General features: G+C 37.3%; 1 protein-coding gene across 1 annotated transcript in view; it reads left to right on the forward strand.

Moving 5' to 3' along the window:
- Positions 1-2155: 2155 nt before the first annotated feature.
- Positions 2156-16694, forward strand: part of LOC579339 (speract receptor) — a 52091-nt gene continuing 37552 nt past the window's right edge. The window contains exons 1-5 of the mRNA XM_011673988.2: positions 2156-2322; positions 4512-4648; positions 9002-9151; positions 11264-11460; positions 12193-12328. Of these exons, the coding sequence (XP_011672290.2) occupies positions 2315-2322; positions 4512-4648; positions 9002-9151; positions 11264-11460; positions 12193-12328 (628 nt within the window). The 5' untranslated portion in view covers positions 2156-2314. The remainder of the gene's footprint in view (positions 2323-4511; positions 4649-9001; positions 9152-11263; positions 11461-12192; positions 12329-16694) is intronic.

Here is a 16694-nt window from a genome sequence, read left to right on the forward strand (position 1 = left end):
TTATCTCAACAGGCTTTATTAGCGCATGTAATAACGCAAGCAAAATGACGCCTCATGTGCAACCGCAAGAGACCGGATTACTAACATATTCAAATGTTATGTATGCTTTTTAAACTAAGGTTGTTCTTGACAACCTGAAAGCTTACCCGAGATTTTCCCGATATAGCAACAAATAATGTATGTAGACTTGATGCAAAGTATTGCAGTTTATTCATTGATGACATGTTAATGGATTAAACTTGTCATGAGGTCCGCAGGAAAGAAACATCCGATAGGGCCATTAGCCGACAGTGCAATCAGTAAAAATCTATTGTAGTACTGTTGTATGGTTACATTATGTTGACAAATGTATCTTTAATGCTACTTTTGCTGTGCTTGTGGAACACATGTGTGGCAGTGATGTCTAAATTGGGGTCGTAGAATCACTCTTTACTAATGAGTTGTACATTAACGAATCGCAATTAGCTTGATTGCCCCCCTTTTCACGGTGTGACACATGGACACTTAACCGTATAATTAATCCATTGCCTCTATAGTGATAGCGCAACGAGTAATAAACCGGCTCATTAGTTCAACTCTATGGATGTTTCTTTCACGGGGACTCAGTGTCGAGTTTACCGTCCGCACACATTACTTGTTGCTATGTCGAGCAATCCTCGGGAAATCTTTTAGTTGTCAAGAACATTTTTTGAAATAAATATCAATACTATTTGAATATTTTCAACGTGTGCCATGTCCGAAAATACAGTGGCTCGTGGAAGCGTCGAGGGCAATAGATAATGAAAACTTCACATGTGTCTCATAAATATTATCATGAATACTCCAGGGTAATATATTCTTCTTCTATTAATTTATTTATTCTTTTTTGTGGCGGATGGGTAGGGTAAAATGTACATGCACATCGCATAACTCATGACGTGATGTCATCAGTTATGCGTGTCAAAAACGCACTATTGATCTCTGCGGAAGACTTCATTCTCGTAAGATAATGCATTGTTTCAGGGCATATTCAAGGCATCATGCGTTTAATATCCATCATTCGGATGAAGTAGATAAACAAGTTTATCACAACGCTCCAACATAGGAAATTGGAATTATGCTAGTCGGGAAAATTAGGGTAATTGTTTGTTATTATCATTAAAGTGTTTCCTTTATGCTCCAGAATTTTACACATTTACCTGTTAAGTCTCACCTTTGTTAGTAAAAGTACTTTCTATTTCAACAGCTGCTTGTTAATGCTATCAAAATTATTCAATACAGCTTTTTATTTTTTTGTTCGTAGAATGCGCTCGTGTTCTCATGACAAAGGATGGATTGCCCTTTAACGGTCGCTTCAATAGGCCATTTTTGTTTTGTAAACGAGGCACTTAAACAAAGATTCGTGCTTTAAATTTGATTACATTACGTAAATGGGCTATTGTGTCAGTCTCTGATAGATGAAACGTGTCAAAGTTTTGCTATTTTCCCCTTATTAGACATGTTAGAAGGGAAAGCAGAAGGTATCTAGCTGCGCATAGAATTCAGTTTTATACCTTTTTTGATTGAAGTTGCACTGTACGTTCGACACTTGACAAGTACAACTGCACAAGGCATGATGATACGCCAAAGCCGGTCCATAATGTTCAGAATGGAGAAGAAGGAGGAGAAGGCGAAGTAGAACTAAAAGAAGTAGAAGAAGAATAAGAAGGAGAATGATCAGAAGCAGAAGGAGAAGAAGAAGAGGAAGAAGAAGAAGGCAGAGGAAGAGGAGAATGAGAAGAAGAAGGAGAAGAAGAATAAGAAGGAGAATGATCAGAAGCAGAAGGAGAAGAGGAAGAAGAAGGATAACAAGAAGGATAAAAATAGAATAAAAATAAGGATAAGAATAAGAAAAGAAAAATATAAGAAAAATAAGAGGAAAAAGAAGAAGAAGAAGAGGAAAAAGATAATAGGTCAAGAGCGAAGCCGATAACCATCTAGAAAGAGAATATTTAAACATGAAGTGCAGTAACACCAGTGCAAGGGGGCATTATGCGAATTATAGAGAGCAAAGATGCGTGGTTAAATATTGCAATCAACCTTCCAGTTGAGTTGAGATACGATACCCTACCGTGACAGATATAACTCATACTTCATCTTTTCTTTGACTTTTCCCATTTCGTCTCTGCAGTTTTGCAAGGAACCAGCGGTGAGTGACAAGGAGACCTACCGAACGTTCGCCCGTACCGTCCCGACGACGGAGAAGGTGTCCGAGTCCGTGTTAGCACTTCTCAAGCAGTTTAACTGGAACGTGGTGAGCGTGGTGGCGGCTAAAGATCTCCAGTTTTCGCGGGTTATGACCAGGTAAGTAGAGGTGTTGTGGACTAGTGGATCAGTCACCCGACTGCAGATCACAAGGGTACGGGGTTCAAGTCCCGCCGCGGCACTAATGTCATTTGGCAAGACGTTAATCTACATTTGTCACTCTCCACACAGGTGTAAATGGGTACCTGATATGCGTGAGCGCTATAGTTACTTTGGCAGCTCGGCTACGACCAGGGGTAATATGTGTAAAGCGCCATGAGCGTCAGAGCCTGGTTATCATTATTATTATTATTAAGAAAATTAAGAAAGGAAGGAGGCCAACTGAGCTGACATTTTTCTCTCTTGTCGACAGTTTTGTTTTGTTCTTGTTCTCTGACAACCTATAAGTTCCCTTTCTTGTTGCTATGTTCATCGTTTTGTGTTCGTTAACAATTTATGATTGAGTTACATCAGTTTGACAAATATCACCTGCCTTCATTATTTAAAACAAAAATTGTCGAAAGTCGTCACCTTTAATGTGCAAAGTATCAAACTAAAACTGATGTCCCTCTGATATGTTCTAATAACCTGTCCTATTAACAAATAATAGTTATTGACAGGATAAATATATGTTTCGTAAAATTCAATTTCCTAGAAGAAATACTTCGCTCAAGGTTGAAGTGGAGGGAGTATGTTTTCTATTTCACACGGTACTTGAACCGAAATTATATCTCATATAACATATCAACCATTTTTGTTAAAGGTAATACAACGTTTTGGTATGGGGTCATGAATTGGAAGCAAATGCGATCCTATAATATTTAGTGATCATTGTCGCGGTTGAAATCGAGTCTAAAGTTATGAAATTGTAAATAATACACTCTGTATGTTGTATAGCTCCCTCTCAAAGTCAAAATATTAATTAAGCTATAAAACAATGTTTCTTGACTTAATTCGAGCGATTAGATATTCCCGTTTGGAAATTATATATCACAACTACGTATTCTGAGATTTGCATGGTCGCAGCTACCATTGAACGGCCGTAGACGCTATTTGTAATTCATCAAAATTTACCGGCTGCACCGGTAAATTTTTATATTCAATTTTTCTCGAAAGCAGAAGTGTTTTAGGGGCTAAATTTTCTAGTTCTTATAATACATCCACAGGGGCATCCAAATATATCAAAATTGTAAAAAAATCACTATCCACCCAATTTTCAAAATTTCCCAAAACTTTGTATTACCTTTAATGTAATCAAATCTAATGCATACGTCTTAGTTTGGTAAGTGCCTCGTTACGAATCATTTCATTCACCTGTTACGAATAATTATATTTCAGTAGTCAGAATCCAAATTACATACGTGTTGCTACAGGGGACAAGTCATAATATTTGGCCTACCTATAAATAACAAGAGCCATCGATACACCAAATTTGGCCAACTTGGTTTCGCTAGATGACAACATGGCGTATATTTTGTTGGTTTGTGCTTGTCTACAACTACTTGCCATGTTGTGCCCATATCGAACCGGGTAAGCTAAACCCTCCCAATCAAATTCTATGACGATAAAAATAATGTATGCAATTCGGATCCTGGCTAGTGGAATGCAATTATTCTTAACGAGCGGATGCAATAATTTGTAGCAAGGAACTTAAAGACTAATAAATAACATTTGATTACATAACGGAAACAATGTTAATTGTATTTCAATAGACAAAATGCAAAGTGCATACATAACGTAGTTGTAGATTGGGCAATTCATAATATTTATCCGACCTAGCAACAAACTATGCAATTTGCATTCTGACTATACAATCTTACACATTTCATGAATGCAATAGCTCGTCGTTATGTAAACGTATAAATTGAATACATTTTAAAAGTGTTCTATTCGTATCTGTGTTTTTTCTAATTTCTCCTTTTTTTCTCTCTCTCTCTCTCTCTTTCTCTCTCTCTCTCTCTCTCTCGCTCTCTTTCTCTCCTTCTCTCTCTCTATTTCTCCTTTTCTCCCTTTCTCCCTTTCTCCCATTCTCTCTCTTTCTCCCTTTCTCCCATTCTCTCTTTCTCTCTCTCTCCCTTTCTCCCTTTCTCCCTTTCTCCTTTTCTCCCTTTCTCTCTCTCTCTCTCTTTCTCTCTCTTTCTCTCTCTCTCTCTTTCCCTCTCTCTCTCTTTCTCTCTCTCTCTCCCTTTCTCTTTCTCTCTTCCCCCCTCTCTCTCTCTTTCTCTACCTCTTTACATCACTAACACCAGACTGGAGAAGTTCCTGCCACTGCACGGTATCAAGGTACAGCACGCCTTCTCCTATGAGAATCCGTACTACCCCATCCCTCCAATCAAGGACAACCGCCTCAAAGACATCATCGAGCAATCCTACACCAACACACGAAGTGAGTAGTCGCAATGGGGAGACTTATATCTACCCCTCATATCCAATAGGTCATGTTCGTAATTTAATCAAATTTAATGCTCATATCTTTGTGAAGTGCCTCGTTAAAGGGCACATGACATCGAAATACAAGTGTATTCCATCTCATATTTTGATATGTAAACTTCAGGATTTGTTTCATAGATTTTTTAATATTTGTTTAAATATTTGTTTTTCAAACTTGCTAAGCTCCACCCCAAAAACCTCCAGATTTCATTCCCCTTGTGACATCATCTCTCAGTCATCAATGAGCTAACTTGAGAAAGTGGCAAGTAACTTTGCCAAAGTTGACCACCTGTTACAATACCACAAACAATAGCGACATATAAGTTGCTATGTCAGACTAAACTAATATTCTAGAATAGACAATGGTATTTAATTTTCCCCAGCTTAGCACACGTTCCTAATAGAATTGCATGCTTCCATGCAGTACAATACATCATCATTGCTTTTGTCTTCCTGGTGATGTTACATCATGTCTGACATAGCAACTTGTATGTTGCTATTGTATTACGTATTGTAACATGTGGTCGACTTCGGCAAAGATACATACCACTTTCTCAAGTTAGCTCATTGATGACTGACAGATGATGTCACAAGGGGAATGAGGTCTGGAGGTTTTGGGGGTGGAGCTTAGCAAGTTTGAAAAACAAATATTTAAACAAATATTTAAAAATCTATGAAACAAATTCAGAAGTTTACATATCAAAATATGAGATGTATGCAGGACTGCTCACCAACAGGAATACCCTTGTATGTCGATGTCATGGGCCCTTTAAATATCATTAAATTCCCCTGTCATGATAAATTGTATTTCAATAGCCAGATGTTTGTCCTACCAAGCTACAACTAATGTACGAAATTCACATTCTCACTACAGAAACAAAATATTTGTAGCAGCTGAATGGAATAATTAAAAACATGGCACTTATGTAATTTATGCATTCAATTTTATTAGATAACGAAAATGGTCTATTGCGCTATCGCAAAGAAAAGCATTTCATTTTAATATCATATGATACAGGGCCGGGGGTGGTCCGTATCAGACGAGAGGAAATTTCTCATTATATTATGTCCATTGAAATCAGTTGAACCTATGTCAATGCGCAGGCAGGCGGCAAGTTATGAGACGTCATAAGTTCTCAAAGTGATCTGATAATTGATGTTAACAACGCTATACAACTAGCTTTGTAGTATGCCAGTTGTGATCATTCTGATAGAGGGCAAGAAAAGCTGCTGCATGAGGGATGACCTGGTATCTTCTGTGGAGACAAGTGCTCCGGGCTCAATTCTGTCAGAGACGTATGGTTGTGAAGTTTAAGTAGAAATTGCCTTTTACATGTAGTTAAGATTTATGGTTAGGGTTAGGTTCAGTGTTTTGATAGTGCAGGCTCAAACTTACCATTTTACTAAGACAGTGTGCGATATTGACAGCGAGAAATTGTCGCCGGAGATATCTTCGCGAAGGGAAGTCTCTGAATCAACGTCTTCTCAAAGTTAGGGTTATGATAGAAAGCTTGGTGTCCTGAAACAAATATGGCCCCTAGGAACGTCCCTTCATGCCCCGTTTGTTTTATACAGAGTTATGTTTCCTCAGATCAATGGGCCGTAGTCACATCAGGGACCATTTTCACAAAGCCTCTGTTTTCAATGACAAATTACAAAAATAAGTGACAAATCTGCTGATAACCAATCAGAAGCAAGGATTTCAATATCTTATAACAAAAACTGTCATTTGTCACTGATGGCAAGTTTCGTGAAACGCCCCAGGTCTCTACGCCCAAGTATGTCCAGCGTTATGTTTCAACACTGGACATAGCTTCCTGTCGTTAGTATAATTATTCCATTATCTGAAGGTTAATGTTTCCCCAAGTCAATGGACCATCATTTTGCGGCCAGGGTCAGGGCTATAGGTTTTTTTATAACTAATGGACTATTCCTCCATCCTTGTCCAATGTTACGTTTCGGCAGACCAATGTGCCCCTAGAGTAGAATAGCTCATTAGGGTTAGTGTTATGTTTCTCGTGGCAAATGGGCCTTGTCTCATTGGAGTATGGTCTAAGTTTCATTCGACCAGCGCCGACCACTCAACTTTGTATGTTTTAAGTAAACAAGGAAGATTAACATTAACACATTGATGAGGTGTCACTCCCATATTCCTGTCGTTAGTTTATCCCATTATTTGAAGGGTAGTGTTTCATCAAGTTTATGGACCATTCTCTTGCCATGGTCAGGGCTAAGTTTCTATTCACCAATGAACCATTCCTCCACCAATGTTCATGTTACGTTTCGTCAGAGAAATGTGCCCTGCCCCTTGGGTATGTAGAATGGCACATGGGGGTTAGTGTTATGTTTCTCTTATCAAATGGGCCTTGTCTTATTGGAGTATGGTCTTTACATAAGTTAAAATAAAGAGCACTCCCGTGATGAATCAACGTAATAACAAATGCAAACTAAAGAAACTTTAGTAGGTTAATCAGTAGTATGTTAGACTGTTGGAAAGTAACTTAACATTATCCACCTTACACACAAGTTAGAAAAACAAAACGAGTATTGTAATTCAGTGTTCTTTATTTGGGCAAGAGTATTATAATCCATAACACAGTCGATGCCAATGATCTACAATCGATTCTGCATGCATAGACTCCAAGATAGGACCATTACAATAAGATGAATGGGAAACTTCTTAGAAATTGTGTTCATCTGTTTTATTATTGTTACTGTAAAAAAAAAGTACGATATTCTTTTGTGTATTTTTATTCAGACGCGATATCATGTATGTTGTGACTTAACATTATGGGTAATATTTATTTATATATTTAATTAATCCATTCCTCATACGTTAGTAATTAAAAGTAGTTTTTTATTCAAGAGGCGTCGTTTCAATTGCGTTAAGTCTTTTAAGGCAATCCTCAAATGCTCCAGTATCAAATTCATTGCACGGATTTATTCAATCTATCTACATCGTCATTCATTCTCATAATATGCGTCAAAGGCGATGCCATTCGCTGACAAAGTCCTCTAGAACAAATGAGCCCCCTGCGCATCCGGCATTAACCGCATTCAATTTTCTGACCCATGCTTCATGAATGAAAATGAATGATCTCAGTCAATGACAGTCTAAAAATGAACTTCATCATTGTCATTTTTTAAATGAATATCCATCGAGGCTGCCTTCACCACTCACCCAGTATAACAAGTAATCAAGATTCAGAGAAAGCATTAATATCAATATCTATTTCTTCTGAAACACCTCACCCCTTTTGAGTAAAGGTCAGACAGAATGAAGAAAAATGTTTTTAATCTTGTTCTTCGGAATACTACGTGACTTTGATGAAAACAAATTGGCGGCAAGGCATGTATTAAATGTCATGTGATTTCGCTTCATGAATGGAAAGCCCTGTTCAATGGTGGGTATAGGTTTACATTGTGCGGGCCTAAAACTTAAACCTTGCTAGATGTGACCGGATTACATGATGGAGAAAACAATTTAAAAGGCAAATCAAAATTCTTTTCGAAAAAGTTTCAAGCATGATGCAAACAAAATGAAAAATACAAATGAAAGGATAAACAAAATAAGGTTAAGTCGAACATTGAAAGAAAAAAAATAGATTCTGATATTGACGAAATATATTTTTCTCATAAGCTAATGGAATATTACATAGAAGATTTACATAGAAATATTTAAAGTCTGAACGCTATTTATTTAGAACATACAATAATGTTTATCTTGCCAAAATATTGATGGTTTTCTTAAAAGCACAAACTAAGCAACATCGGACAAACATATTGTCTGACCCACAACAATATCGGAGTTATCTTCAGGTCACGACCAGTAATGACATCATTGTCCTCAATCCAGATTAATTCATCTTTTTTCTGTCTCCCTGAGGAAGCGTCTTGTGATAGCGCTACGTGCTGTACAATTCACAAAATGAAACTGGGGAGTGTTTCACAAAGACTGAGATCAACTATAAGATATACTTAACTATGGCAGGCCGTTCATGCCACTGTTTGCACTCACCGTTATGATCTTTAGATAATATTCTTTCTTTCAATGTAAATTATGTAGATTTGCGACCATTATTTGTACGTCCCTTGAGAGACCAATGCTAGTAATTTGTGAAAGAAAACAAGGGCATGAAAGGCCTGCCATAGTTAAGTCCAACTTAAAGTCGATCTTAGTCTTTGTGAAGCACTCCCCAGGTCTCTTACCGTGTGTTCATATATTTGCGACCATTTGTGGCCGAGAAATCCTGGATGATACAGGATCATTATTAAAGCAATCCATCCCTTAATTGCTCTTCTTTCACAGTTTACGTCTTCATACCCGCGGAGCCGTACGAGTTACACGCTTTCCTTGAGGACCTCGATGAAAAGGGACTTCTTGACGATGGAGATTACATCGTCGTCGCCATCTTCTTCAAGATCTTCGACGAGTCTAACCGAGATGGACTTATAAAGGGTAAGGTCATTGCCCTTCTTGAACCCTGTTTCATAATAAATATTTATCAATTTCAAAATATGTAAGCTGTTATAAGCAACTAAAATCCTTCTATTTGTTTGGCTCTGTGCAAAGTTGATGAAACATGATTCCAATTTGTTTGATTGAAAATTCGTTTTATGAAACCGGGTCCTTTTAACGGTATCCACTGGTCTAGTTTTTGAGACCAGTGGTTACAATTATTCATTTTCATTATTGATAAATCTGTGAATTCATATTCGTGGAAAACAATCGAAAATATAGTAACAACATGTTATCTATAAGGGGAAATTTATCGGACTGGTTTTCCTACAAAATGGTACGAGAATAGTTATACTAGAAATGATATGTGACGCCAGGGAGTAGTCTTTTTGTCAATACACATTTCTATGGCCACATGTTAAACGTGAAAAACCACTGTGTAATCAATGTATATCGAATGTGTTTCATTGATTTTAGAAGGTAATTATTGGGCTATTTGATTTGTCTATTATGCCTCTTTCTTTTCTTTGACGTTTAAAGTTTCCTTTTTAGGCACTGTTTCATATTAGCTAGATTGGTCATTGGCTACAACTTTATTTTTCCACCTCTTTCCAAAAGTAAATGTAACATTTACCTCTTCCATTACAAGTAATAATCTAACTAGACACGGGCTAGCGCGACGCATGACACTTCATCGACTAACATTTCACCCCAAAAATGTTTGTTTTTTTAAATCATGACCCGACTACCCATTTGCGTAAACTGACTTTAATGAAAGAGGATAGCGCAACGCATGACACTTCATCGAATAACATTTCACCCAATAAACTGTTTTTTTAAACCGTGGCCCAACTACCCAATTGCGTAAACTGACTTTAATGAAAAAGGATAGCGCGAAGCATGACACTTCATCGACTAACATTTCACCCAATAAACTGTTTTTTTTTTAAACCGTGGCCCGACTACCCAATTGCGTAAGCTGACTTTAATGGAAGAGGATATGCTAGAACATTAACTGCATTTACTCAATCGTATCACCTTACTCGGTGATCCATGAGTGGATCTTGAGGATGTCAAAAAGCCAAATAATGTAGATTGATGATGATGATGATTCCCTGCCTACTTTAACTGACTTAATAACCCGATAAACAAGATGGGGTAGGCATGTATCCACACCCCCCCCCCCCCCATCCTTCTTGTGGATCGTTTCACCTAATAACATTAGTAAGCCAGGCCTGGTTTTAGCATTGGTGCACTTGATGCGGGATAATATAATCATCGGTGTCTCCTCTAGGGTAACCTATACACCTGTTTCTTAACAGGTTATCTTGTTAGGGGTGTCACTTTAACATTATTAATGGAGGTATCGAACCAAATTAGCGGACCTGTTGGGCGAAAACAATTCCAAGAACCCTCCCTCCTAAAAAATAAAAATACCAAAAGAGGTCTTCATTTCTTACCGAAAATAAAACAATACTCCTGGTGTTTTTTTTTAGAAGGGACACCCCTGGACCATTTTGAAAAGAAGAAGGAGTGTTAACCTTATCATTGAGAAAAAAGTCCGAGAACGTCAAAAGAAAAGAGGGTGTGGTTACACCCCACACCCCTTTTTAAGCGACCACCTTGATCTCGTGTTACAATAACATGTAGAATTACCACCATTAGTTTGATGGTGATGATGATGATGATGATGATTATTATTGTTATTACTATTAGGCCTTTAACAAAAAGATGTTGTATCGCCCTTATTGCAACCGACCCAAAAATCTTGAAATCTACTGTCGGCTTTTTAATTTCATTTTTTTTTTAAACCGTTTTTTAGAAGAAAAAAAATGTATTAAAGCATTCAGATCTGAGAAATATCAGCCCAAAGAGGGAGTAAAAAAAAAGAAGAAACATTTCCGATCGACCGACCCATGTTTTGGCACTTAAAGAGCAATACAACATCTTTTTTGTTAGGCCTCATTATTGTTATTATTATCGTTATCACTGTTATTGGTATTGATTTTTTTTTATTTTATTATTATTATTAATGCATTCATTATTATGATTATTATTATGATTATTATTATTATTATTATTATCATAATTGATTCCATACCTTAATCGCAGGTGTCTACTACCCGGCTGAAGGTCCCGATGGTATCTCCCAACGCATCAGGTACATGCATAACGTCCTCATGCTCTTCTACACGAGTGCCATGAGTCCTGACTTCAATGGATTCAAGATCGAAGCAAAGGCCTATCTCTCAGAGCCGCCCTTCAACTTCGACTCTGGTCTCCTTGAGGAATTAGGATATCCCATTGAGGTACATTCCAAAATGAATATTATGTCAACAACAGTTAACAACTAAATTATTAAAACTCCTTATACATTTGATTTTTTTTTGATTTTTTTTTTTTCTTATTTTTTTTTCATTTAAAAAAAAAAAAAAAAAAAAAAAAAAAAAAAAATCCATTTTTCTTCATTTTTCCATTTTTTTTTTCCATTTTTTTTTTTTTTTTTTTTTTTTTGGGGGGGGGGGGATGGTTGTTTCTCGTAACTCAAGAATGAAAGGTGTACTGGTTGAATTTCGGCTTTTGTGGAATACTTTTAAATGTCAGCTCTAATATGTTACATTCTTAAGGAACGAATCAAATCTCCACATACTTAGAAATAATATAAAACTTGGGAAGTGTTTGGATTATTTAGTTGTTAACTGTTATAATGTTAGTTTTTCGATTCAAACCATAATGATGAATGTCTAAATACGTTCCCTCATTTAAATATATAAACATTAAAACAAAGAATTTCACGAATGAAGAAAAGAATGGTGTGATTGTTGTGATCAACATATCCTAAAACTTAACCCTTATTAAACAAAAACGACTCGATTTTGATGCAGAATCAGTGTCACCACAGCTCACAGCTCATGGCATTTTGACATAGATATCGCGACGTTTTACACAAGCGTAAATCGGTCTCCAAACCAATTTGAAAGGTTAAAATATCGCTTTTAAAAAAAAATTGTGTTTTCCTTTCATTTCTAAAATCCGTCTAGATCACAGAGGATGCTGCTTATCTTTACGATGCCGTGATGCTGTACGCTAAAGCTCTCAACCAAACACTGAGCGAGGGAGGGAGCATCACGAACGGGACCGATATTATCTCAAACATCCTAGACAAAACATATCAGAGTAAGTTTTTAGAAAATATTGCATCTTCACGACATTCTTGTAAGTTCGCTTTAAAAGGAATAATTGGCACAATTAACAGGTGACATGTGACCCATCAGTTGCGATTGACAGTTGAAATTTATTTTAAGCGCATGATTTACAAACGATGGCCTTGATCATTTGAGAGACAATACTCGATAAACACTCAAATAATGATGGTATTGACTACACAGTTTCACCCTCCATGTTACTATACGTATATTTGTATAGGAGATCAATGCACTATATCACACATCCTTTATGACATTAAGGCAAAAACTTGCATTGCTATTCATCGGGAATTATGTTTGATTGTACATGTACTATCAGTTAATTGATCCCCAAAGTAATCAACTAAAGGTCACATTCTAAATATTGATCATGACAATGTCCTTCCAAAAAATTGTTTCAAAGGGTAATGAAAAACACTTGATAGCAGGCATGCATTAATAATGTTTATCATACTAATTGATAATAATACTTTTATTCATCATTTGTATCATTGGTGACTTTTTGCTTTTATTAGTGCGTGTACAGTGCACCCGAACCCGGATCCACCATCCCTATACAATTAGATGAATAGAAACGAGTGAAACATTTCAATTATGATGCAATGACAACATCGACTAGGAAAATAACTGATAATAGTCCTTAACGTAGGTGTATGAATGATATATTGTATTATGATATTGATTGTCATTTTTTTTGGAAAACTGAGAGAAAAAAAGAGTGATGAGTATTGGTGTGACGGATTAAAATTTTAAAAAAGGTGTTGTGGTACGTTCATTCACTTGACTCTTAATGCAAGGAATGGGGGTTCGAATCCCAGCCGGGCTCTAACGTTCTTTGGTATTATACGTTAATCGACATTTGTGACTCTCCACCTACGAGTAGATGGGTACCTGGCAAGTGTTAGGGTTATATTAATGGAGGGCCCGTGGGAAGAGCAGTATTGATACTAATGAGGCTACCCATGTTAAATAAGACCAAATTATTATTATTGTTATTTATATATGTATTATCATTAAATGGATAAGTAGCAATTAAACAACAATGATAAGTACTATTTCAAATCACAGCACACCACCATCAATGAAATGGCCGCACCCACCATATATCTGGCTTTGGTTCGTATCAAAAGCATATCATGAAGTCTCAATATGGGCTCTGTGATTATTATTGTTGTTGAAAACTTAATTTCAATAATAGTCATCATTCTGAAGATACCTTGTCCTTCACCGTCAATGATACACTATACTTGGGTCAAGGGTTAAATGTATAATTATGCTGGTTGTTGTTTCGACCATGATTACTGAGTGAAGTGATCGCAAGCATCGACATTCGCAACGTCCTTCCTCCTGCTATTCCTCCAACTATTGTCTTAAGGATCTCTTATATTACCGTCCTCGGTTTTCCTGTGGTTTTTTAAGAGCTCTTGAAACCCACGGTCTCCCTTGCTTACCGTTAAAGTAGAGCCTTACGGAACTGTTGCCTCTTTTCACCTCGATTTTTGCCTATCCCCGCGGCCAATTTCTCCATTAAGTTGACATTCGGCGATGCGTTGTTGTGTATCTTTGCCCTAAGCACATTCTGCAATAAATAGGGTTTCTTTTTAGAGAGAGAGAGAGAGAGAGAGAGAGGGGGGAGAAGAAAAAGAGGGGGGCTAGAGTGAAAACATTGAGATGAATCGCTAAAGATCGAAATGATACAGTCATAATAGAGTATACTAATTATATCCGTTCTTAAGTAAAACGTAGAGAAGGGCTATTGATTGAAAGATTGAAATGAATCGTTTAGTTTTCACAAATATCTCTGATATTCAATCCAAGGTAACAACCCAAATTAAAGTGGGCAGATTAAATATTTGATGTGAAAGAGAGACGAGAAGAGAATAGGAGAGAGACATATATATATATAGAGAGAGAGAGAGAGAGAGAGAGGGGGGAGGGGGTAGAGGGAGAGGGAAAATGGGGTGATGAGGTGTCTAATGTGTCCGATGCTGTCAGTTCAAGGGGGACATGAAGAGTAAGACATCAGGTTTCATGTATGTTTTTACATTATCTCGATTATGTTCGTATAATGTACACGAATGTATTGCAAGTTGTGACGAGAAAAGGGATCATTCATTTTCAGGATAATTAACATACCTAAGATTTCGGCTGACTGGCAGACAAGGCCTAATACACAGCGCGAGAAGCACGCCATACCCTACAACATACCCCCAAATTATGTATTTGTACACGTGTAGGATGGGTGGGTGACATGCCAGACATAGTGCAAACATCAGGATAATCATTCAGGGAATTATAACAAGATGATCTACCAAGCGAATGTGATGCCGGGTCCCGCAGATGCTTCCATCTGGAACGATCTATCATTTTGGCAGACACGCCTTAGATGTCGCACCCGGATACCAACATCCATATATCTATCTATTCCACAGGTTATACTGGTATGTGTCAGGTTATAACTTTCAGTACCACGCAGTCATTACTGATAACTCTGTTGCTCCATTATCAACGGGTTTGGGTTTCATAGACCTAACATTTTGCTTGCGACATTATGATGTTATACTAACCCAAATTCTGACACCTTCATGAATTTACCGCCAAGCAAGAATGCCAGTCACATATATTTGCTCCAACCCACATGTATATACTTTGAAATTGGATCTGTTATTCCAATGAGATTCACGGCGACCCTAGTAGCTCCTTGGTTATTCGAAAACTGTTGTGGTCTGAACTATGCCACGTATCTATTTTCCTGGCATGTATCTTGTTGAACAACTGCTGACAGTGTTTATAGGTTGTTTTGTGGTGCTTTAGCTTTGGAGAGCTGTTGAAAGCTATAGCTTTTGTTATCCTTAAATGGAGCATCATTTCACTAAGTCTCTGCAGTCCTTAAAAATGGAAAGTTTTTTTTAAACCGTTGGCGTCACTAAAATGAAAGAATTGTTTTATTGCAAACTTATAAGAATATTTTTTTCTTCTTCATGTTTGGGGATGAAAATACTTTTACAGAACTCCTTCCCCACTCGAACGTCTGCGTCCCCGAATATAAACTATAATAATGTATATGCCACCCTCCCCATTTCATTTCTCATGCTCTTACTTTGCACACCTTTACCTCCTCACTCCGTGGAGCTTCATCTGGCGCATCACTTTATTTCATCTCGACATCATCTGATTAATCTCCTAAGTCTACACGTTCGACCGTCTTAATTCGAAGCGTTGATGGTTTCGTCACACTCACTCCCAGGCCATAACCCGAGGTTCTCTCGACACAGGTTTGCCTCCCTAAGACAAGTGAAAAAGTCAAATATGTTTCTAACGTATTAATGTTTAATTTGCTCGAGGAGTCGAAGAAGAAATAAAATACTAAATCAATACAGAGACAGGATTACCACTATATTTGTTATTGAAGTTGGAATTGAATGTGATGAAAATAAATATAGTTAACTGTCATTGACACATCGATATTGCTCATGTAGTGACGTATTCATGAGCTTCTAAGGGTTCTATCCTGAGATGACTGCTGAAGGCCGAATTGTCAAATTGTCGAATTACCGACTTCAACAAAACGATAATTGCAATTTGTAATAGCAAAGTGCAGTCACGTTTGTGATAGCTCAATAGGAGATTTGTTCATTTGTAAATCGTAGTTTGTCAGAGTGTCACCCTTTTTTCTGCATCTCAAGTTCCGATGATCTTAGCGGTCATGTCGTACATAAAAAGGTATTGTCAATAACTGGTCACATTATCGTAAAAAGGTGAAATGCTATTTTCTCCCATTCATTGCCCATTTTGAACTAAAGTACATCATCAATTTTATGTATCTATCTAAAAAGTGTACCAAACACTTGATTGGTAAAGTATTCATTCGCTACACTATCTATTCATTTTACTTAGAAAAGAAGAAAGTTGCAGGGTAAAACCAATCGAATTATACTTTATTGATGTCAGAAAAAGACTTTTAGACCTTACGGGTAGCAAAATAGTAATAAAACAGTTAGATGCAGTGACAGTATTTAGAACAGTAATTGTTGATGTTGGTGTAGACGAACTGGTTGAGACAAGATGGGTTTATTGGACTCAGAAGAAGAAGAATTTGCAACATTTCTCGCCGTACTTGTGTCCTCGTTTTCTGAGTCGATGTACTATCCTGGTAGAGAAATGATGGAGCACATCATCGTGGGTGATGTATATCCACGGCCAGTGGCGTAGATACAGGAGGCAGAGGGTGCATTACTCCTTCCCCTCCCCGCGCGCTGGTTGTACGAAACTGAATCCTGCGACATTTGCCCAGGGTCCATTTCCTACACCACTAGTAACCGAATTCTTAACTTCAA

The sequence above is a fragment of the Strongylocentrotus purpuratus genome, unplaced genomic scaffold (genome assembly GCF_000002235.5).
Source record: "Strongylocentrotus purpuratus isolate Spur 01 unplaced genomic scaffold, Spur_5.0 spur5_contig_845, whole genome shotgun sequence".
Lineage (NCBI taxonomy): Eukaryota > Metazoa > Echinodermata > Echinoidea > Camarodonta > Strongylocentrotidae > Strongylocentrotus > Strongylocentrotus purpuratus.